The sequence below is a fragment of the Astyanax mexicanus genome, chromosome 6, assembly GCF_023375975.1.
Source record: "Astyanax mexicanus isolate ESR-SI-001 chromosome 6, AstMex3_surface, whole genome shotgun sequence".
Classification (NCBI taxonomy): domain Eukaryota; kingdom Metazoa; phylum Chordata; class Actinopteri; order Characiformes; family Acestrorhamphidae; genus Astyanax; species Astyanax mexicanus.
Genome location: NC_064413.1, coordinates 51,858,936 through 51,882,574, shown reverse-complemented (window position 1 = coordinate 51,882,574; position 23,639 = coordinate 51,858,936). Strand labels below are relative to the sequence as shown.

The window sequence follows — 23,639 nt, the reverse complement described above, 5'->3', positions numbered from 1 at the left end:
TAGTAACTTAAAAGAGTTAAACAAACCAAAAAAGCGGGTCAACCCGAGTAGGATGGGTTTCTCTGACTGAGTCTTGGTTCTTTCTAAGGTTTCTTCCTCTTAAAGGGAGTTTTTCCTTGCCACTGTGTCGCCATAAAATTGGTATCTCTGTGGTGCTGCTCATAAGAGGCGTGGACCTGTTTTTCTCTGTGAAGCTGCTTTGTGACAACCTTTGTTGTAAAAAAAAAAGCGCTATAGAAATAAAATTGAATTGAATTGAAAATACTCTGTAAAGAAGCATTTATATGCTCTTATCTGGGGAGCTGTTAACCTTTAGAGTTTCTGAGGCTGGTAACTCTGATGAACTTATCCTGTACAACAAAGGAAATTCTTGATCTTCCTTTTCTGGGACGGTCCTGATGAGAGCCAGTTTCATCATCATAACATTTTTGATGGTCTTGCATTGATTGCACTTGAAATTATTCAGATTGACTGACCTTCATTTGTTAAAGTTTACTTTAAGTAGTTCTTGCTTCTCATAATCTGTATTACTCAAATATTCACTGTATACCTGTAACTCTACCTCTTCACTACTTTACTTTAACTGATGCTCTCAAACACTTTATTAAGAGACAAGAATTCAAGTAATTAACTCTTGATGAGTTCAGCACAGCTGTTAACTGAAAGCCTGAATTCCAGGTGACTCTACCTCATAAAACTGACTGAGAAAATCCAGCAGAGATGTGTAAAACCTTTGAAATCTACTAAATTATTTTGCCTTGTACTGTGCAAAAAGAAAATAATCTTCTGCTGCTTTTATTATTATACACCTGTGGATATTAATATTTGTCAATAATATTTCGTTACAGAGGTCAGGACCACTGTAGTGACAGAGACACCCCGGACAGTTTTGTCCCTTCCTCGTCTCCGGAGAGCGTAGTGGGCATGGAGATCAGCCGTTACCCGGATTTGTCTCTGGTGAAGGATGAGCCTCTATCTCCTGCTATGTCTCCCACCATCCCAATGCTGCCCAGTGCCAGTGGGAAAGGTGCGTTCCTAAAATAATACTGTGTTTTTTTACTAGCTGTGGGTAATCTTTACTCCAAAAAACAAATATAGCTGACAGTAAGTGTATAGTAACTGCACAGCTAGCATAACCCCAGTTTAATTTATTATCAATCATTAATTATTAACTGCATGTGTGTTTGTGTGTTATTTTATTTTTACATATTTTCTCATGTTTCTTCACTGACTGCTGCTCTCTCACACAGGCACTGAACTGAAGCAGTGGGAGGTGAAGAAGGAACCCCAGAGCAGCTTCTTTGGATCTCAGTTTGAACACACTTCCTCTTATTCTAAAGCTGGTCTGATGTCTATAGCACTTACACTGAACCAGGCTGCTGCAGAGGTGAGGATCTTACACAGAGTTAGGATTAAATATATAACTTTTTATAATTAGAGCTTAACATCAAGCCAAAATATCCAGAATTACTCTACTCAAGCCTGTGCACGTTCTGTCTGAGCCCAGATACAGAGGCTTGCAAAAGTATTCATACCCCTTGAACTTTTCCATTTTTTGTCACATTACAACCACTACCATAAATATATTACATTGGAATTTAATGTGAAAGGCAAGGCAAGTTTATTTATATAGCACCTTTCATACACAGCGGTGATTCAAAGTGCTTTACAAATTAGAAAATACAAAAAGAAGTCAAATTAAGAAAACATAAACATAAACGTAAAAGAATAACAATAAAAATGGAAATAAAAAATAAGATAAGAATAAAGCATGAATGATTCAAACATGATTAAAACTAAGAGAAGTCAAATTTTGAACATGTAAAAGAACAACAGTGAATTAAAAAAAATATATATACATATATATATATAACAAATGTAGACCAACACAAAGTGGTGTACAATTGTGAAGTGCAGAATATTTTTTACAAATAAACTGGAAAGTGCGGTGTGCAAAAGTATTCAGCCTGCTGATGACTAAAAAAAGTCCACCCGTGTGTAATCTAATCTCTAAGATCTACAAATTCAGCTGCTCTGTGATGGATTCAGAGGTTGGTTAAGAGAACACTGGGGAAACAGTAAACAGCATCAGGAATTGCAAAGAACACACCAGACAGGTCAGGAATAAGGTTGTTAAGAAGTTTAAAGCAGGTTTAGGCTATAAACAGATTTCCCAAGCTTTAAACATCTTACAGAGCTCTGATCCACAATCAGTCACCAAGAAATGGAAAGAGTACGGCACAACTGTAAACCTACCAAGACAAGGCCGAACATCGAGAGCACTGATCAGAGATGCAGCCAAGAGGCCCAAAATCTCAGTCACTAGAAAGACTAAAAGACTTGCAGCTGTAATTGCAGCAAAAGGGGGCTCCACAAAGTATTGAACAACTTTGTGTTGGTCTTTCACATTAAATTCCAGTGAAATATAATTATGTTTGTGGTTTTAATGTGAAAAATATGGAAAAGTTCAAGGGGTATGAATACTTTTGTATACTTTTGTATAATGCATGCATTCAGCAGTCTATAGTGAACGCTTGGAGTAAACATGGAGCGTTTTAATTGGGTTTTTTAAAATGATGTCAGTGTAAAGATTTTATTTTAAGTCATATTAAAACAATTCTAAACTGATAATCATAAAATTCTAGCAAAATACACAGAATGACTGTCAGATTCACATTGTGCCAAAGTGAAAAACTACAGAAATTGATATTGGCGTGGTTTTTTTAATTTTTTTATTGAAAGTAATTTAAAGAATATCATGGTAAAAAAAACGCTGTTTTAAAGAGATAGGGAGCCCGAGAACAAGTGGAAAAAAGAAACGGGCAGAAACTAAAGTATAGAGACAGGGGAGGAATGTAAACAAAAGCTCACCAGAGAAGCATTTTATTTTATTTATTTTTTCATTATAGTTCAAACAACATCACGGGCGAGATGTTTCACGCTTGCCCGTGGGCCACCTATGGCCGAACCCTGTCTTAGAACGTAGACAAAGTTAATTTATTAATGAAAAAATAAGTCTCAGCAGCTTTACAAATCGGTAAACTAGTGTAGCCAAAACTAAAACTCTGAATTAATCTGAATTAAGTCATTTTCTGCTCCTGTTCCAGAACATTCATGGAGTGGTGGCGGCAGTAGCGGAGCTGCTTTGCGTTCCTGTCCCGGCCAACTTCGAGGTGATCCGCACCCCGGGCCCAGAGCCCCGGAGCTCCCTGGCCATGCTAGCAGGGATCAAGGTCCCCCAGACCCAGCCTCTGGACCCCCGCCACGCTTCTCTGTTTCCCCAGGCTGCTATGAGGTTCCCCAGATTGCCGGGACCCTCCGGCCCCCCGGGGATGGTCGCCCCAAATCAGAACTGCGGACCCCACAACCACGCCGGTGAGTGAATCTGAACCAACAGGCTCTCCTGAGGGACAGCTGGCGATGAAGTGTTACAAATTGCAGCCATTGACGTGCTTTGTCAATATCTAATGACCCATGATTACAGGGATTTACTGCTTCTTCAAATTAGGTCACTGATGTTTCTCTCAAGTGGTTTAAATCACAGGTTTTCACCCTCGCTCCTCACTTATAGAGGATCCAGCAGGCTGTCATTTTCTCTCTTTCTTTTTTAAATATTTCAAAAGGACTTATTTTATAAAAAAAAATAAAAAGGCTTCCCGATTTATTATTTCTGAAGGTGAATGGATTTTATTGTTAGATATTTTTCTTATCCCTTCTAAATGAGGGCTTGTTAACGGCAAAGCAGCGTCTAGCCTGAGGGAGGGAGGGAGGGAGGGAGGGGGTCTTTCTCCTCTCCCCGGACACACTGCGTTATTGATTGTGTCTGAGATGTGTAATGTTAACGAACGGCAGTAATGATTGTAGACTAGGCCTGCAGACAGCGCTTGTTAACTCCCAGCTTTGTACTTTTAACGTAAAAAAAAAAAAAAAAAAAAAGCCAGACCCCCCATCTAATGTTGGCTCAGGTGCTTCACGTTGTCGAGTGCTCTGAAATAACTGTGATTTGTTGCTTGAATTGTTGTCGCCTCTGAATACGACAAAAACGAGATCTGAAGGATCTGAATTTTAAGTTTTTTTTTTTTAGAAGCATACTATATTCACAAGTATAGTGTAACTATTGGGACACCTTATTATGCTCCTATTATCATGGTTTCTTTCAAATGAAGAAGATTTAAAAGATTGTATCCCGCTTTTGTTGGAAAAACTGTTTCTCTATATGCTAATTTCACATAGCATGTGAGACCCCAACTCTTGGCATGCATTTTTTATTTCTCTAAAGCCCTATCTAGAGAGGATTAGTTTGTAAAAAAATATCTCACACTTCTACTCTGTGATTAAACTCTTAAATACGAACTGCAATTGAAAAAACAGGAGGACCAGTGAGTTTTTTGGCTTTCTTGGTCACGTGACATCAGTAGCTCCTCCATTTCCACTTGCTGTTGTGTTTTTACGTGGATCTCCGTGATTACGGTGCGCGGCAGTGGACAAACACCTATTTTATTTAACGCAAGGAGACGAAATTCAGAGATGTGGATCCAGACAGGACTAAAATTACCGGAGGAGCACGAAGTTCAGTAGATAATTCAGCCTGTAATTTTCTCAGAGGATGTCTGAGAAAACCAGGTACATGGTCATTCCAGACGGAAATAAAATCACAGAGGATTAAAAAAAACATAAAAGAGGAAAATTACCCCAGAACCCCCTCAGAAACTAATTCTGTCCAGATAGGGCTTTTGCCAATTGTGCGAATTGGCAACTGCTTAGTGTAAAAACAAATTATTATCTTTTTACATGATGTAATTTCTGAGAAAAATGATGTCAACATATATTTTATTTTTTTAAAGTAGAAACAACAGTATAAACCACAGTTGTGCCCCTTTGAGCAATATGGCTTATTTAAAGTGCTGCTTTAACACAAAGAAATAAAGTTAAAAAACTTTAAATGTTTAAATTTAATGTTAATTTAAATTTCTAAACAAAATCAAAACTGTAATGTATCTCTCTTTTCCACCTCTAGGTGTCAGTATAATGGCCTCATATGAGGACACCAGGCCCTTGTAGAGCAAAATGTTAGTGTTGGTCCTGGGAGGTTAGGGCTGTTCACACTGTCTTTTTAATGTGACATCTGTCTGAACAGTGGCATGCATGTGCGATTCCCTCGGGGATCAATAAAGTATCTATCTATCTATGCTTCACGTTAAGTTTCGCTTTAGATTCTACAGGGATAAGGCGGCAGCGATTCATTTTTGGACTGATGTATATATATATATATACAATTTAAAAACTTTTCTATTGGTAATGCTGCTTTTGTACAGGGACTAGACAAAGTGTGTGGGTACAGTTTAAAGTAGCTGAATGTGTTCATTAGAGCAGTTGTAAGATAGTTGTAAGATGTAAGATGGCCGCTGTCTCTACCGGGCTGTGTTCTCTCTCTCAGATGTGTTTATGTAACGTGACTCTGTGTGTTATCCTCCCCTCGGGTTCTCTGTCAGTCACTCAGTAACGGGTGCTTGGTGGACTGCAGGTCTGAGCGTCTGATTGACACACTGCTGTATTTCAGGTCCAGCTGCGGTGAGGCAGGAGTATCAGATGGATGGGAGCAGCCCAGGGCTGAAACCTCAGTGGTGCGCCAACTGCAAGGTGGTGGTTCTGGGAAACGGAGTCCGCAAGTCTTCCAAAGACCTTCCCATCCAGAAACAGGTACAGAATTAAAGAACTGAGTGTATCTAACAACTAACAATGCATTTACAGTAGAACAGTATCTGTTATTACAGATTCATCAATAACCAATAACAAAAAGCAGCAGCACCTTCATCTACATATAAATCCTAATAAATAATTTATTAAATAATAATAAATAAAATAATATTAGTATTAGGAATAGTACAATAATACATATTTTATGCCTATTTTGCCAACATAAAGTATTTTAGATCATTTGAAATACAAAATGCATAGTTTACCTAAGCCCCTTATATTAAAACTTGGAATACATTGATAATGACCGTAATTTACAGTACAGTCAAGTATTACACAAAAGTATAATTTTAAGCTTTTAAAAAAATAGCAGGAACATTAGTAACACTTTACAGTGTTAGTGTAGATTAATTAAGAGTACTTAAAATTTATGACAGTACATATTCATTTACAGCTAATGCATTATTTAACCATTTAACAGTGTTTGTCATAAGCTCTGTTATTTGATGTAACTTTATTGTTAGGGGAACATTACCATTTATGCGTTAAAATGATAGATACAAATAAATTAGGTAACTGAATGCAGTCAATTTTGTATTGTGATATTTACTGTATTTACTATTAATTATTTGTTTGCTGTTTATATACATCACTAAATATGCTGCATTTTTAAATTGTTACACTATTACTTTAAACAAATCATGGTCTTGTAAAGTTACTGTTCACGAAATAGAAATAGACAATTAGAACATTTATAGATTTTTTTTGTTTTTTACTGAATGCATGGAAAACATATATTTATGCTACATAAACCTTTTTAATGATTTTTGTGGCAATAGTATATTCTTTAAATGCATTTATAAATGTCAATGTTTTCTCATATCTTAAGGAATATCATGATATTAGGGGTGGGCGATATGGCTCTAAAATAATATCACGATATTTCAGGGTATTTTTGCGATAACGATATACTTGGCGATATAGGAAAACTAAAAATTATAGGAAAAATAATTAATTAATTTCAGGAATATAGTATAATAGTATAACAGCATAATCATATTGTGGCAAAATAAATAATATAGCATCAAATAATATAATGCAGCAAAAAATATTGCAGAATATTTAGTGCATGCATATAAACTGCAAACTAAAACAATTATACAATAAATACACTTAAAGCTTCACAGTAAATAATAGACTACTTTTAAGACAGAACAGCCCTATTATCACGATGTGTCACGATATATTGTATACGATATAAAATTGCCCACCCATACATGATATTACTTTATGTTTAAAGCATACAGTTAGTTAACCAATACTCTGTTAGTAATGCTGCACATGAAAAAACCCATAAGCCATTCTAATTCATCCTATTGAACACGGCTGCTGTTTCTCAGTGATTCAGTGAACCTGATCTGAGTGTAAAGTCTGTACTTTCAGTCTCCAGTTGAGTCATGGAGCCTGACGGCCTCCAGAGAGACCTGTAAGAGTAGATGTGTAACATGAGCTCAGGTACAGACTCTGTTCTCATGGCTCCCTGCAGCCTGGGTGACTCCACAGCACCCTGAAGGCTCTTCAGGGTAAATGACTCCTCTTCTTAGAGAAGCTCCCTAATTATGCTAATAATCTAAACCCAACAGGAAGTGAAAATCCCCCCGCTACAATTACCTGAGCTGACTGACATTACCTGAGGGTGACTGTGTGTTCAGTCGCTGTGCTAAACCCCCAGGATGCTCACAAACTGCTCATTTCATGGTCACGGGTTTGTGGAGGTGACTTGAGGAGGTGACGTTGTGGCTTTGATCACTGCGCTCCTCCTTTACACAGTGCAGATGTAATGAGTTCCTCTGGCATCAGCAGAAGGTCTGTGTTATAAGGCAGTGTTTGATCTCCTGCTCTTAAGTGAGCTGTTTAAAGGTGCTGTCTGATGACGATTTGGGGCAGTAGGTGGAAAAAGTGGTACACCCCCCGTATCCCAGCTCCCCCCCGAGCCTGTGGCACTGCCGCTCTGACTCATGTTCTCTCCACAGGAGGGCCGACCCCGGGCAGAGGGCAGCGCTGTCTTCTGCAGCCACAACTGCTTAGTTCTCTACTCGTCTGCTGTGCAGACCAAACCAGCAGACAGCAAGGTAAGCTGCAGATAATGCTGTGAATATTAATAGGTAGTACACACTGTGCAGTACAGTAAAGAAGATGTTAGTGTAAAGTCTTTAATACTGGGCAATAAAGTTTTTATTTTTATAGAACAAAATGCAGCACAGCCTGTAATACTTGACAGTAAAGGTAGAATAGACTGCTATACTGGACACTGAAAGTAGTGTAGAATGTAGTACTGGCCACTGGAAAGTAGTACAGAGTAAGATTGGACAATAATGGTAGTACAGTTTTTAATACTGTACAGTGAAGGTGGTGCAGAGTAATACTAGACAGTTAACATAGTACAGAGTGCAGTACTGGCCCTTGGAAGGTAGTACAGAGTGTAATACATACTAGACAGTAAAGGTAGTATAGAGTGTAATGCTAGGCAGTTAATGTAATATAGAGTGTAAAACTAGAGAGTTAAGGTAGTATAGAGTTTAAAACTAGAAAGTTAAGGTAGTATAAAGTGTAAAAACTAGAGAGTTAAGGTAGTATAGAGTTTAAAACTAGAGAGTTAAGGTAGTATAGAGTGTAAAAACTATAGAGTAAAGGTAGTACAGGGTGTAAAACTGGCTATTTGTAGGTAGCACAGAGTAATCCTGGACAGTGAAGGTAGTGCAGAGTGTAATACTAGACAGTAAATGTAGTACAGTGAATTTTGGCCACTGGAAGGTTGAATCGAGTAATACTAGATAGTAAAGGTAGTACAGAGTGTAGTACTCGCCATTGGAAGATAGTACAAAGTATTGGACAAATTATTGGACATATTCATATTGGTAATATTCATAGAATGTATTGGATGAGGCTCAATATGAAACCCTGTGTACTTGTATTTTAGCCGAATGCCGCTGTCCTTCCTGAGGATTCTGAGGACAAAAACCCTGCCAAGGTTCTCCATCAGTACAGTACCAACGTTTCCACCATGGATGTGCACTGTCTGGCCCAGATGCAGCCTAAGCAGTCTCCGCCCTCCACCCCGCCCATCTTCTTCCCCTCGGTCTCACCTGAGACGCCCAAGGCCGAGGTAAAACCTGATGCTCTCAAGGTCACGGTGAAGCTGAAACCCCGGCCTAGGGCAGTTCACGGAGGTGAGGATTCCCAATCCCGCATGTTTGGCAAACGTTGGAAGGGACTTCGTTGGCGGAAGTGGAGCGTCCAGATCGTGATACCCAGGGGAAACCTTCAGGTCCGTGACGACGGTGAACTGGAGCTGCTGTTGCAGAAGCTGGACGCGTCCCTGCGACCAGAACCGCTGCCTAAAGACCTGCGGCGCTGCTGTTTCTGTCACGAGGAGGGCGATGGGCTCACAGACGGACCTGCCCGGCTGCTCAACCTGGACTTGGATGTGTGGGTGCACCTGAACTGTGCTCTGTGGTCCACAGAAGTGTACGAGACCCAAGCCGGAGCACTCATCAACGTGGAACTGGCTCTGAGACGTGGACTTTCCGTGCGCTGCGCCTACTGTCAGCAGACTGGAGCTACCAGCGGCTGCCACCGCCTGCGCTGCACCAACGCCTACCACTTCACCTGTGCCCTCAAGGCCCAGTGTACCTTCTTTAAGGACAAGACCATGCTGTGCCACCTGCACAGGCCTCGAGGAAACTCAAACAGCTTTGGGGTCGGGACTCTCGGAGGAATGGACCACGAGCTGCGCTGCTTCGCCGTGTTCCGCCGCGTTTACGTGCAGCGAGACGAGGCGCGGCAGATCGCCAGCATCGTGCAGCGCGGGGAACGCGAGCACACCTTCCGCGTGGGCAGCCTGGTGTTCCACGCGGTCGGTCAGCTCCTGCCACAGCAGATGGAGGACTTCCACTCCTCCGCAGCCATCTTCCCTGTGGGCTACGAGGCCAGCCGCATCTACTGGAGCATGCGGCACGGGAACCGCCGCTGCAGGTACCTCTGCTCCATCGACGAGAAGGACGGTGAGCCCGAGTTCAGCATCCGGGTGATTGAGCAGGGCTACGAGGACCTGCTGCTGACTGGATCTTCACCTAAAGGTGAGCATCACACCTTCACTTGGAGATAACTTACAGAAGAATGGAGATAAAACTGTGGTGACAGATCAGTCTAGTACATTCTTGCTCTTAGAACTACTGATTTAGTCTAAAAAAATTAATCTTTAGCTTCAGTAAATACTAGTAGGGAACAGAGTTAACATTATGCACTGTAAAGAAAGTGGCACTTTTTTAAGAGCATAGAAAGACATATGTTATAATTTCTTATAAATTACTATAAGCTTCATAGCATAGTCATTTATAATGTAAATATGCACATAGCCATGTTTAGTCATGTTTTATGAATTACTGTTTTTTCGCACTATAAGGCACACTTTTAAAGTCCTTTAATTCCCCAAAAATAGTGAGTGTGCCTTTTGTATGAATTTTACCAATCAGGTATTAAGGAGCAGTAAAGCCACTCCGCTGAAGTACAGAGTTATAAAGGAGTTTCAGTTTAGTGCTCCAGCACAGAAGCTGTAGCAGTATTAGCATTAGCCACTAAGCGCTAGCTCTTTTGCCTTTCAGAGCCAAGTATATCAGACTGTAGTCTGCGTGTTTACTGTGTTTAAACAAGCTACATGGAACAAACCGCTAGCTAATGTTGCCTTGGTTACCGGAACACTCAGGGTTCCTCAGTGTAGTGCTAGTGGTTAGCTGCTAATGCTAATGCTGCTGCACCCAGCCTTAGTGGAAATCTGGAAATCTAAGCTTACTGTACATAAGCAGAAGCGCTTTACTCACCCAAATAAACTGTTTTTGGGAGAGAAATCTGTGTGGATTAACATCCAGCGCTTGTGTGACTTTAAAATAATATAAATAATTTTAATAAAAAATAAAAGAACTACAGTTTTATTTACTTAACTTAGCAGAGGAAGGCAGAAAGATGGAATTAGTTTTGACTGTGTAGGGTAATTTACCACAGCATGACTTAGATAAAACTCGGATGTGAGAAATCTCAGAACATGAAATGATGACCAATGAGTCAGAGCTTAGAATTTAAAATATATTAAAGTTTACTTGAAAAATAGTTTCAGCATTACAGATATATATAAAAGGAACAAATATTAATAGATATATATTAGAAAAGAGTAAAAGTACATCAACGAGTCAACACATAGTGTAATAAAATCTCGATAGATCAACACATTCACAACCCAGAGAGAGAGAGAAAGAGAGAGAGAGAAAGAAAGAAAAAGAAACTAAAGCCAGTCGAGGGCCAGAGAGAACTCCTCAGACTTCATCCAAGCAGTTATACATTTATGCAAATGACATGTGATTGGACAGAACTTATCAATATGATTACGTCAGCAGAGTCCAGTTAACAGCTTGTTGTCCAGTTTTAATGACGTGATCAGCTCCAGCCTGTCTGAGCAACAAGTTCTTATCATGATGTTGTTCAGCTCTGTGTCCTTCATGAACACAGCAGACAGTCCTTAAGTGTCCTAAAGTCTGTGGGAAGATGAAACGGAGGAAAAGAGTGGATGGAAAGATCTTCTGGCCTGTGTGTGACTTTACGGTGTGTAGAACAGGCAAGCGCTGGCTATCTGAGGAGAGGTTCCCAGCACTTCACTCAGATAGCTGCTTGTCTCCTAGTTCATATGCACTGGTCCCAGAACAGCAGAACAGCAGTGAAGCTTCTCTGCCACTCAGGGTCACGTTCTCCTCACAGCTCTCATTGTTGATGAAAACACTCTGACCTTCCTGATTCCTGAAAAAGTACAAACAACCTCCAAAGCCTTGTGTCATTGTGACAGTTAAAAAGAGAGCAGAGATCATAAGGTTATTAAGTGAATTATAAAGTGAACAGTAAAAATAATAACTGTATATATAAATGTATAAAACATTTAAGAATAAGTGTGTGAAGGTGTGGTTATCTCCAATCACACCCTTGAACTGGATTTTTGGAGAACAGACAATAAGTAGCATTATCACAGTGTGGATATTGACTCCTGCAGATCTAAATAAAACAGCCTAACTAAAGGGAGAGAGCCAGAAGGTAACAGACACTGAGGCACCCTAAAACTCTGGCATCCATTTAAAAAAAACCCTTTGAGCTCACAAAATCATTTTTAATGAGTGTAAAGTTAAAACCGCATCTTATTCTCTGTGCAGGAGTGTGGGATAAGGTCCTGGAGCCAGTAGCTGACAGAAGGAATGAAACCGGTATTCTCAAACTGTTCCCCGTCTACCTGAAGGGAGAGGACCTGTTCGGACTGACTGTACCTGCAGTCACCAGGATCGTGGAATCGGTACGACGTGTGAAACCGCTTTAATTCTGCTGTATTTACTGGAAATACCTTGTTCTTACAGTTTGTGTTTGTGTGTGTTTGTTTTACCTGCTTTCTGTTTCAGCTGCCTGGAGTGGAGGCGTGTTCACGCTACACCTTCCGCTACGGCCGTAATCCTCTGATGGAGCTGCCTCTGGCCATCAACCCCTCAGGATGTGCTCGCTCTGAGCCTAAGGCATTAACACACGTCAAGAGGTTGGTGTTGAGGTATTCTGTAGAATTTACAATTTATTTCTAATCATCTACCCATCATCCATCATCTACCCACAAGTCCAGCCTGTCCTGTTTCTTAGTGTCACCACCTCCGTTCCCTAACAGTGCTGTTCAGCATAGAGGGGGATTAACTGATTAATATGGGGTCTGACGCTGGTTTACATTTAATTTTGGTCACTAATCCAGATTTTGAATTTCAAGATCATGTGTAGATATAAAAACTATAGTACAGCTCTGGAAAAAATTAAGAGACCACTTTAGTTTCTGAATCAGTTTCTCTGATTTTGCTATTTATAGGTTTATGTTTGAGGAAAATAAATGTTGTTGTTTTATTCTATAAACTACAGACAACATTTCTCCCAAATTTTAAATATAAATATTGTATATATTTTATATATTTAGAGCATTTATTTGCAGAAAATGAGAAACGGTGGAATATTTGGTGGAATATTGGCATGTTCTCCTCCACCAGTCTTACACACTGCTTTTGGATAACTTTATTCTGCTTTACTCCTGGTGCCAAAATTCAAGCAGTTCAGTTTGGTGGTTTGATGGCTTGTGATCATCCATCTTCCTCTTGATTATATTCCAGAGGTTTTCAATTTGGTAAAATCAAAGAAACTCATCATTTTTAAGAGGTCTCTTCTGAGGTGATTTCTCTGTCTTAACGTCTTTTTCGTCTTCAGTATTATTATTCATGCAAAATGCTGCAAAATACAGTGTTCTGCTGTTTCAGTGTTATTCCCATACCTGATCTTGCCTCTGCTTTTTCATTATTATTAGAACTGTTCTCCAGACAGTCTTTTAATTCTATTTTAATGTGTCCCTTCAGGCCACACACCCTGACCAGTGGCAGCACCATTAAGACCCTCCAGACCAACGGCGGCAGCCCTGCTGAGCTCACTGGCGTCCCCTACAGCAAGCAGTTCGTCCACTCCAAGTCCTCCCAGTACCGCCGCATGAAGGCCGAGTGGAAGTCCAATGTCTACTTGGCCCGCTCGCGCATCCAGGTACCACAGCCTCGGTTCTGAGGCACTGATAATAGAAGAGAATATGGAATGTCAATACAGTTTTATACAAGGGATAAAGTAAGGTGTTGTTGAAACTGAAGTCCAAATACTGAACAGGTTTATTTTTCAGCATTTTTCATTATATTTAAGTTATCAATAAAATCGCTAAATGGCTTAACTTTATTTTGTCTTTCTTTTTAAAGAAAGTCATTACAAACATGCAAATTAAAATACATATTGAACACTTAACCTTTTTCATTTTTAATACTTGAGTCAAGTCAAGAGTCTTTTATTTTCATTACATCTGAATACAGGTACACAGCGTAACAAAATTACATTCCTCCAGAACCATGGGGGAACATGGAACAACAATACAGTAGACAAACATAAAGCAAACAAAGCAAAATAATTCTAATTCTAATATTCTCATCATAAAATAAATAAATTTACCTCTGAAGTGCTATTCCAGTAACTAGTGTACATCAGTGGTGCAATTTTAGTTAGGAAAGTCAGTAGAGCCAATCTGATCATAAATTTACTACATTAGTGCTACTTCAGTCTCAAATGTACCTCAGCAGTGCTATTTTAGTCACAAATGTGTCTCTGGAGTGCAATTCTAACAATAAACTTACCTTGCAGTGTTATTTCAGTAATTTGTCTACCTAAGTAGCATTTGTATAAAAGTGCAGTTTTAATTCTATGTGTATCTCATTTTATAATGTAATTTAATAATAAATTTACTTTAGCAGTCATAAATGTGCCTCAGCAGTGCAATTTTAGTCACAAATGTGCCTTAGCAATCTATTCTATTGCTATTCTAATAATAAACGTACCTCTGCAGTTCTATTCCAGTAATAAATGTACCTCAGTGATGCGATTTTAGTTAAAAGTGCCATTTCAATCATAAATGTACCTTAGTAGTGCCATTCGTTACAAGGTGGAATGTTGGCCTGATGCTATTGCTGAAAATCTACAACATGACTTAAAATAAAAAGTGTACTCGTCATTGTTTGGTAAAATGTTTTAGTATTTTCACTCATTTGGCCAAACAGTGAAACCATTTAAGAATTTTAGGTTGCCAAATATTCAGTGCATCCCTACTAAATATGAATCAGTTCTGTTTGCTCACTGCTTTGTGGCGTGTCTGTTGCAGGGCTTGGGGCTGTACGCTGCTCGGGACATTGAGAAAGACACGCTGGTCATTGAATACATCGGTACCATCATCCGTAACGAGGTGGCAAACCGCAAGGAGAAGATGTACGAATCTCAGGTACGTGTGCTGCTTTGGTTTTACCAATTTTATTCTGTAAAACATGCTCAGAAACTGTTGTTTTTTACCTGCTTGTGTGAAAACGAGTATTAATTTTTGCATTTTAAACTGTAGAACCGTGGAGTCTATATGTTCCGCATCGACAGTGAGCACGTGATCGACGCCACCATCACTGGAGGACCTGCGAGGTAGGACCAGACCGTGGTTATGGTTACAGAGCAGCATCTGGTTTAGCTCATACAGTGAAAGACTGGTCATGTTATGTTTTCTGTCACATTTACCCTGTAATTGAATCTGTTCTGTCAGGTACATCAACCACTCCTGTGCACCCAACTGCATAGCTGAGGTCGTGACCTTTGAGAAAGACCACAAAATAATGATCACCTCCAACCGCAGGATACAGCGCGGGGAGGAGGTAAGTCATGTATAATAAACTCTTAAAATAGTATATAAAATAATAAAATATAATAGTAATAAGATTACATTGAACCAAAAGGTTTAAAAATAGGTGTGTGAACCAGAACAGAGCATATTGTATTAATGTAGATGTAGCTATAGTAGATTTACCAGACTTTCAAAAGCAACTATAAAACCTGCATTAGCTTTTTGATTGTTTAAAACCATCTAAATACCAGTGGAACAAGCAACCAAAGATTTTTTTTTATTTCAGTAATTCAGTTCAAAATTTGAAACTCATATAATATAAATGTATTGAACACAGAGTGATCTATTTTAAGCATTTATGTCTTTTATTATTAATGATTATGGCTTAAAGCTAGTGAAAACCTAAGAATCAGTCTCTGAGACAATTAGAATATTATATAAGACCAATTGGTCCTTTTGGCGGTGTGGGCAGTGTGCCAAGTCCTGCTGGAAAATGAAAATGAAAGTTGTCATTATCAGAGGTTCAGCATGAAGTGCTGTAAAATTTAGTGGGAAAACAAAACTGCACTGACTTTAGACTTGATAATAAAACACAGTGGATCAACACCAGCAGATGACATGTCTCTCCAAACCATCACTGATCATCAGTACATTTTACATTTCATTTGTAAATGAAGGGAGCAGAGTCTGGAGGAAGAGTGGAGAGACTCACAGTCCAAACTGCTCGAGGTCTAGTGTGAAGTTCCACCAATCAGTGATGGTTTGGAGAGACATGTCATCTGCTGGTGTTGATCCACTGTGTTTTATTATCAAGTCTAAAGTCAGTGCAGTTTTGTTTTCCCACAAAATCTTACAGCACTTCATGCTTCCCTCTGCTACTGACAACTTTTATGGAGATGTGGATTTCATTTTCCAGCAGGACTTGGCACACTGCCCTCACTGCAGAAAGTACCAAATGGTCTTATATAATATTCTAATTTTATAAGAAGAGATACTGATTTTTGGGTTTTCATTGGCTGTAAGTCAAACGCTTAAAATAGATCACTCTGTATGTAATACATCGTTATAATACGAGTTTCTCATTTTGAACTGAATTGGCCAAAGTTTCTTTGGTGCCTTTTTTTTTTTTTTTACAAGAAAAACAGGATTATATTTTTTAATTTGTCTTTTTCTTTTTTTTTTCTCAGCTCTGCTACGACTACAAATTTGATCTCGAAGACGACCAGCATAAGATTCCTTGTCACTGTGGTGCAGTAAACTGCAGGAAGTGGATGAACTGAACGGAAGAGGAGTTTGGAGGGGGGTGGAGAGAAGAACGTTGGAACTCCACACATATGCATTCCTTCTCTTTTTCTAGGCCCGTTTCTAAACCGGACGCATTTTCTTACTTAATCTTTAAACTTATCAGGGCAGACGCAAGACCGTAGAACTGTAAGAGGCGAGGAGACGAGGCAGACAGGCCGGGCGGGGTCGCTTTGAGACGGACAGGTGAGGGCGAGGACGAGGGTGGGGGGGTGGAGGGGCTTTTATGGTGAGCCTTTCCCACCTGAACTCCTGGGTTGACAGGAGCCTGAAGGGCGTTGGGTTAAATCTCACCAGCTGAGCAGGACAGTAACGTGCTGGCCACAGCCTTATTTAGATATTAAGAGGCAGGTCCTCTGGATACAGATTATATATAAATATAAATATATAAATAAATCTATATAAATCTATATGAATATAAATAGACAGATACACACAGTATATAGAAACAGAAATGTAGACACCACTGAACAAGGAATGTACTGAGAAGACTTCCTTAGGGATAAAGCTAAGGGAATATTAACTTGCACTAAAAACAACAACAAAAAAAAAACAGTTTAAAAATACTTGATTCCATGAGTCAGTTTATTTTTCTTTCCTTTTTTTTCCGATTTCTGTTAAATAACGAGATGACGTTTTTGTATTTATTATCGATTGAAGCTATTTTTTAAGAATGTGGATAAAAAAATAAAATAAATAAAAATAAAAAAAAAAACGAGAAAATAAGAGTCAAGCTTCTTCGGAAGCATGCAGATTGAACAGAACGTGTTACTTTATAAACAATGTAAAATGTAAATATCCGTCAAAAAAAAATTTAAGAGCTTAGAAATACTCGACCAAATGCTACCTTAACTTCATTATTATAGCGATTTGGGTGATTTTCTGTTTTTTTTTTTTTTTGTTTTGTTTTTGTTTTGTTTTTCTTCAGAAAAATAAGAAAATAATAATAAAAAAAATATTTAAAGAAGAAGGATGTCATAATATCATTTTGAGAGTTTATGTGTTGTATAAACCTGTACAGAATCTGTAAAAAAAAAAAAAAAAATACAAAAAAATAATAATAATGATAATGATGGAAAGATTTCAGAGTATTTTTGTTGTATTTAGAATGTAGAGTCAATATTGTCTAAAATTAATTCTGACCACTTGAATCTTCTCTAATTTTATTTTATTTTTGTTTGCTTTTTGCTTTTACACTTTTTTTTTTAAAATTTCACGTTTCACTTTTGCAATCAAAGGACGCACCAATCACGCTGCGCCGATTGTCACTTTTGAACTCTTCTGTGCTGAGCTGTTTTAATGGCGAACGACGTGCGCTGCTAATAATCATTAATTCACTCTCTTTAATCCACCTGAACAGAATCCAGGAGCTGAAGCTCAAGAGCGCGAGAGTTAGAGAGAGAGAGTTTAAATGCCTTTCACATTGCTTTGACATCAGAAATGTAAAATATGCTTTTGGTTTTGTTTTTTCTCTTTTAGTTGGTTTACATGATTCTGAGGAAGATGCTGTTTAGTGTTTGAATAATCGATTAAAAAAAAAAAACTCATGGTTTGACGTTTGGATCTTAATAAAGATTAAAAAAGCCCTGGTGAACGCGCTCGGCTGAACCAGCTCCAAATGAAGTTTTGATGTGTGCACAGCTCTAGTGGACTACAGTCGTTGGTAAATCCAGAGTCCTGCGCTTGTAATATACATGGCATGATGTATTTTTTAAACTTTCGAATGAATCAATTGTACATAATTTCTCAAATGACTGGTTGTAATGAAATTTGTTCCTTGGGTATTTTCCCCCTCTTGTACAAAAAACTCAGACATTATTAACAGTATTTGTCTTTTCTTGGTCCTGTACAGTAGTATACAATGTCAAAAATGAAGCCTTTTGAAGTATACAAAGTGTAATGGGTTTTTGGAGTTTGTGGAATCAGATTTAGGAACATTTACAAAAAAATAAATATTTTACATCTTTAACACTTACTCTTCTTTCATCCTCCGGATGAGTTTTTTTAATGCCAGTCGTTCACTTTTAGAGTGTTTTCTCTCTCATTTAAAGACAACCTTTCATTTTTCTGAGACTGAGACTCCCAATTGCATTCTGCACTATATAATAGGGCTGGACAATAATTCAATATCTTAATATTTCAATATCAATTATAAATTTTTTCAGATATTTCAATATCACTCAGAACTGCATCTGTAGGGCCCTATGAAATCCGTTTTATTTTTTGGCTAATTCAGTTTTTTACATGACATTTCAGATTTTTTGTTTTTTTAATAGTGCTGTCAGACGATAAAAAAATAATAATCTAATAAATTACAATTTAAATTAATTGCATTGAAGCAAATGAATGAAAGAATAACTGGTACAGATTTAAATACTCTTTGTAATGAGCATTAATCGGTAAAAGATCCTGTAAATACTGTATATCTCTTACAAATATGAATCAGTTTATTATAGCTGCTTCTTTATTTACCTAAATGCTAAAAAAACGAATGGTGCTGGTCAACGAATTAGAATAATTTGAAATAGTGCAATAATGAAATTCTTTGAATGCATTTTTTGTGCAGAAAGCAAATCAGGTGTTCACCGCACCTGTCCTACTCGTTAGACTAATCACAGAACTCGTTACCTGGAAAAAAATTTGCTCAGCTGAGCTTTCCAAAAGGCCCATTTAGGCCATTTAACTGTGACACTGTTGTTTTATTGAATTAGAATAATGGAGAAACCGTTTCATTGAATTAGAATAAATGCTCGAATTTTTGTTTTCTGTGAAGAGCGTTCACTGTGCAGTATAAAGTCAGGGTTGAGTAGAATTTCTAAGTTGTAAAATCAATCATGGGTAAGCAGCGCGACCTCTCAACCGGAATAGTGGCTCAAATTCAAGCCCTTCGCCAACAAGGCTTGACCCAAACTAAAATTGCTGAGCAGCTCGGCATCAGCCAGTCTTCCGTCTGCAAAGCTCTCAAGAAAAACTGCAGCAAGCGCACCAACTGTTCCGGCGTCCGAAAAACTTCTGCTCGCGACAACAAGCAGCTGAGAAAGATCGCAGTCAGCAACCGGTTCAAGTCCACTTCCGAGCTCACCGACTTGTGGAACAAGCAGACCGGCGCTGACGTCTCCAGATCAACCAAAACAACAGTGTCACAGTTAAATGGCCTAAATGGGCCTTTTGGAAAGCTCAGCTGAGCAAATTTTTTTCCAGGTAACGAGTTCTGTGATTAGTCTAACGAGTAGGACAGGTGCGGTGAACACCTGATTTGCTTTCTGCACAAAAAATGCATTCAAAGAATTTCATGATTGCACTATTTCAAATTATTCTAATTCGTTGACCAGCACCTGTATTGTGATATAATTTTTGACCATATTGTCCAGCTCTACTATATAGTATATCTTAATCTCGGGTTTAGCAGGTTATTAAACAAAAATGAATGTACTTACTTGGTGAAGCAATGCTATATTTTTCCAGATATGAGTACAGGAGCATCTAAAAAAAATAACAACAAAAATTTAGTAATTCAAAATTAGAAACTCATATAGATTCATTACACAAAAAGATTAATTAGACGGAGTAATCTTTTTCCAGTGATTGTTTATTTTAATGTAGGGTTAACACACATTTATCAACATCATTACTTCATACAATCATGTAAGTGTGCCAGATTTAGCAAAATGATCTCTGGGCAAATTAAGGCTATAAAAGGAACAGTATCACAAACATAGGCGTAGGAACCGGGGGGGATGGGTGGGACATGTCCCACTCAATATTAGAAACAGGTGGATTTGTCCCCCCCAAAAATGATATCAGTTCGCTCAGGTCAGCTGTACTATTAATGAGGAGACAGACCGGACCAATCACGGAGCCGGTTCAGGTATTAAGTCACGCCTCTCAGTAGAAACAGCCAATCAGCTTGCCCCCTCGCTGTGAGATTTAGCAGCGGGATCCGGCTGCAGCAGCTTCAGCTGATTTTAAAGCAGATCTGGATATACAGAGATTTTTCTAAAAGAAAGGTAACGATAGGCTAACCACTTCAACTGTGATGATATGTTTCTGATAGCTGGTTAAAAATACACGTCTCTGAATCAGCACACAGTTTAAACCCACTGTGATTAATAAACTGCAGCTGTGTTAGTGTGTAAGCTTATCTTTGGAATTAGCTAGATTGGGAGTCAGGGTTAAAGGAAAAAAATAAACTATATATGTAATGTTTCCCTATACCTGATCAGCTAATCACTTTAATTTTCAAACTGTTTATTCATTTAGGATTACAGGACTTACTGTGAGCTATAATGAACGAAAATTCATTTAACTAACTAGAAGCTGGATGTAGATGATCGCCAGAATTTCGTACAGTACTTTAAGTTGGTAGTTTAAAGCAGTTACTTAACCCCGATCACTGCCCTAAACTAGTGTTTTCCACCTGATCAGCTAATAAACAGTCATTTACTGAGTTTACCTGTTCAAATCCTTTAGCCCCCTATGGAGCCTAAATTAATCATGTATATCCACCAGAGAGAGCTCTAGAATATGCAGAACAGTGTTAATATGCAGTAGAATATATAAGAACTGGGTTGAGAAACACTGCTGTAACGTGACTTCTGTTCATTTGTATTTCACAGTAAGACCACATATCCTGACGTTTATAAAAGTCTCTATGAAACGTAAAGTTACATTTTTTACATAAAAGGACACCATCTTAAGAAGAGCTCTCAGTAGAAAAAAATAAAAGTGCTGGAGAAAATGTAAATATACAACAGAATTGACATGCCAATACATAATAATATTATTATTATTATTATTATTATTATTAACAATAATAATAATCTGTTATATTATTTTAAATATTAGGTGATAACTCAGACATTGCTTGCATAATTTTTCTAACAACAGTAGCTGTAATGTGGAGTAACATGTTTAGGTTGTAAAATCACCTTATAATAATAATTTACTTTTAATTAAAAGTAATTTCCACAAATGTTGTTCTAGGAAACTATTGGGTGGGCTTGGGTTTATATTGGAAAATGTGTCCCCCCCAATATCAAGCCCGCTCCTACGCCCTTGATCACAAAATATAGTTTAAAGAGAAATACAGTGTGAAATAGACTTGGAGTGTAGAGAAACATGATAACGAGTACAAGCTTTTGTTAAATAGCCCACCTTCATTCACCCCCAGCATTCTGAAGCTACAGCACTTTGAGCTGTTACCCAGGCAAAGAAATCACTATTTTACACCATTAACAAGCTCAAAGTAGCTCCACACTTTATTGGTAGAATTATGAGAGCTCTGATATTTAAAACAAGGAACTGAGATCTTTAAAAGTGCTAAGATAGTTTCTTAAAAAAGATTATAGACATATTTTCATGGAGTTGCCCTATCCTACCTATTCATTTCTGCTCGTCAGTTGACTTATTGTGAATTTGTACTGAACCTAGCTAGCATTGGGCCGACAGCTGCATCCCAGAATTCAATAACTTAATTTGTATTCATTTTAAATTTAAAAAGAGCATTTCTACATTTACTTTAGTAATTTTACCCTAAATATACAACATGATTTTTGTACTTTCATCCGCCAGCTTGATAAAGTTGCATTAATATAACGACAGCTGTGCAGGAATTATTTATAACATTGGTCGTCTAAGAAACTCTTAATAATGCAACTTTTTAAGTGACTACTACTAACAGAAACATGTTACGCTTGTGTTTATAATCTTAAAATTAAATGCTAAGATGAGAAAAATAAGTACATGTATCTATAGGAATGGAGAGGTTAGATTTAGGACTTTTTAATTACCATTCAGACTTAGAGACAAATGTAAGAATAGTAAAATAAGAAAATTGCAAAAACTGTCTGGATTATTCTATGCTTTCAGTATGCGTGGCTATCTTTGCAACACATTGCTGCATGTTATGCAAATCGACATAATTTCATAAGCAATCACAAGACAATTCTCTGATACTTCACAGCATCTGTGTTACTGAAGAGGATAAAATACTCCTACATAAGAAAATATCAAAAACTATGGATTTACTGGTGTAGTTTCACAGAATTTAACACCCAATATTCTTCAACACAGGTTTACCCTATTTATTTGACTATAGCGGAGTATATATAGTGGAGTAATTACGCAAGGATTAGGGAGTTTAAAGCGTATTGATAATGTACAAATGTACAAAAACTATATGATTTTTATAGGAATGTCGAAAAAACTAAGCAAAAAAAGACTAATCCTAACCAACTTACGATCATCTAAACTAAACGATCAGGATGATTGGAGCGCACTGTTCCTCTCTAGCAAGACTCTTATGATTTTATTCCTTTGTTGGAATTTTTATGCACCTGTGAAATCGATTAAAGGTTTAAAGCTTTTTGCTATGCGGCTGGAATGGCTTTGCTTGTCCAGTCTGGTGTTTATATGTGCCGTTTATATTCCTCTTGGAATAAAGAGAATTAAGACTTTTTATCCTATTTACCCGATAACCTCTACAGATGTCATCTTTCAGCTCATACAGTGAGTAGCAGAGCTAACAAACACCACTAACCACACAGATCACCAAACATAGTTTTTAGTTTTCTATTCATTTAGTCTTATTTTATTCCTCTTTGCATCACCAATGTCATGTTTTATCCATTTTTTTTATGTATTATTGACTTAATATTGAGTTAATAATACAGTTTTAAGGATTCCTGTGTAGTGTAGTGAATACCACTCCGTCCACCGTCCAGCAGGGTTAGCTGAGCACACTACAGTAATAAGCTAATGGATGAAGGTGATGCTCGTGGCTGGAGCATAAAGAGAAACTAGCTGTTTCATCTGGATTTGTGCTAAAGACCCCATCTAAAGAACACTGGAAGACTCTTACAGGAACCAGCCCCGCCTCAAGCTCCGCCTACGTCATCGGAAATCACCTGAGAAATCTGATCACAAGTGCTGATCACAGGTAATGCATTTAAAAACTGAGTTTTGGCAATAATTTGGTATTAGATCGCCCAGGACACATGTAAATAGGTGTGAACGAGGTGCGATCGAGATTGATGCAACCACAACTCATGATTTTAACCGAACACTGGAAATTTGTCTGCAACAGTGAAATATTTTTAAATCGTTTTGCTAAGTGCGGACCACGCCTAAAGTAGAGAAAGAAGAAGGAAAAAGGGGAGGGAAATTTGGGCTGGAGTTCTGAACTGCGTGCTTGAAGAAGCGTGCAGTTATATCCCCCCTTTTATTTAATAAGAAGTGGAAGAGTAGAAAAAGGGGGTTGTTGGGGAGGAGGTTGGTTGCGAACTTTCGTCACGAGAGGTAGTTAGTTAGGGGAGGTATTTATAGGACGGTTGATTGA

The 23,639-nt window shown here is 38.1% G+C and overlaps 1 protein-coding gene across 6 annotated transcripts in view; it reads left to right on the top strand.

Moving 5' to 3' along the window:
* kmt2ca (lysine (K)-specific methyltransferase 2Ca) overlaps positions 1-18,272 on the top strand; it is a 252,908-nt gene extending 234,636 nt beyond the window's left edge. For all 6 annotated transcript variants that reach the window (XM_049480854.1, XM_049480856.1, XM_049480857.1 and 3 more), the window contains 13 exons: positions 849-1,027; positions 1,251-1,387; positions 3,108-3,375; positions 5,561-5,700; positions 7,731-7,829; positions 8,678-9,836; positions 11,949-12,085; positions 12,189-12,319; positions 13,170-13,347; positions 14,501-14,617; positions 14,732-14,805; positions 14,924-15,032; positions 16,189-18,272. In XM_049480854.1, the coding sequence (XP_049336811.1) occupies positions 849-1,027; positions 1,251-1,387; positions 3,108-3,375; positions 5,561-5,700; positions 7,731-7,829; positions 8,678-9,836; positions 11,949-12,085; positions 12,189-12,319; positions 13,170-13,347; positions 14,501-14,617; positions 14,732-14,805; positions 14,924-15,032; positions 16,189-16,281 (2,821 nt within the window). In that variant the 3' untranslated portion in view covers positions 16,282-18,272. The remainder of the gene's footprint in view (positions 1-848; positions 1,028-1,250; positions 1,388-3,107; positions 3,376-5,560; positions 5,701-7,730; positions 7,830-8,677; positions 9,837-11,948; positions 12,086-12,188; positions 12,320-13,169; positions 13,348-14,500; positions 14,618-14,731; positions 14,806-14,923; positions 15,033-16,188) is intronic.
* Positions 18,273-23,639: the final 5,367 nt, after the last annotated feature.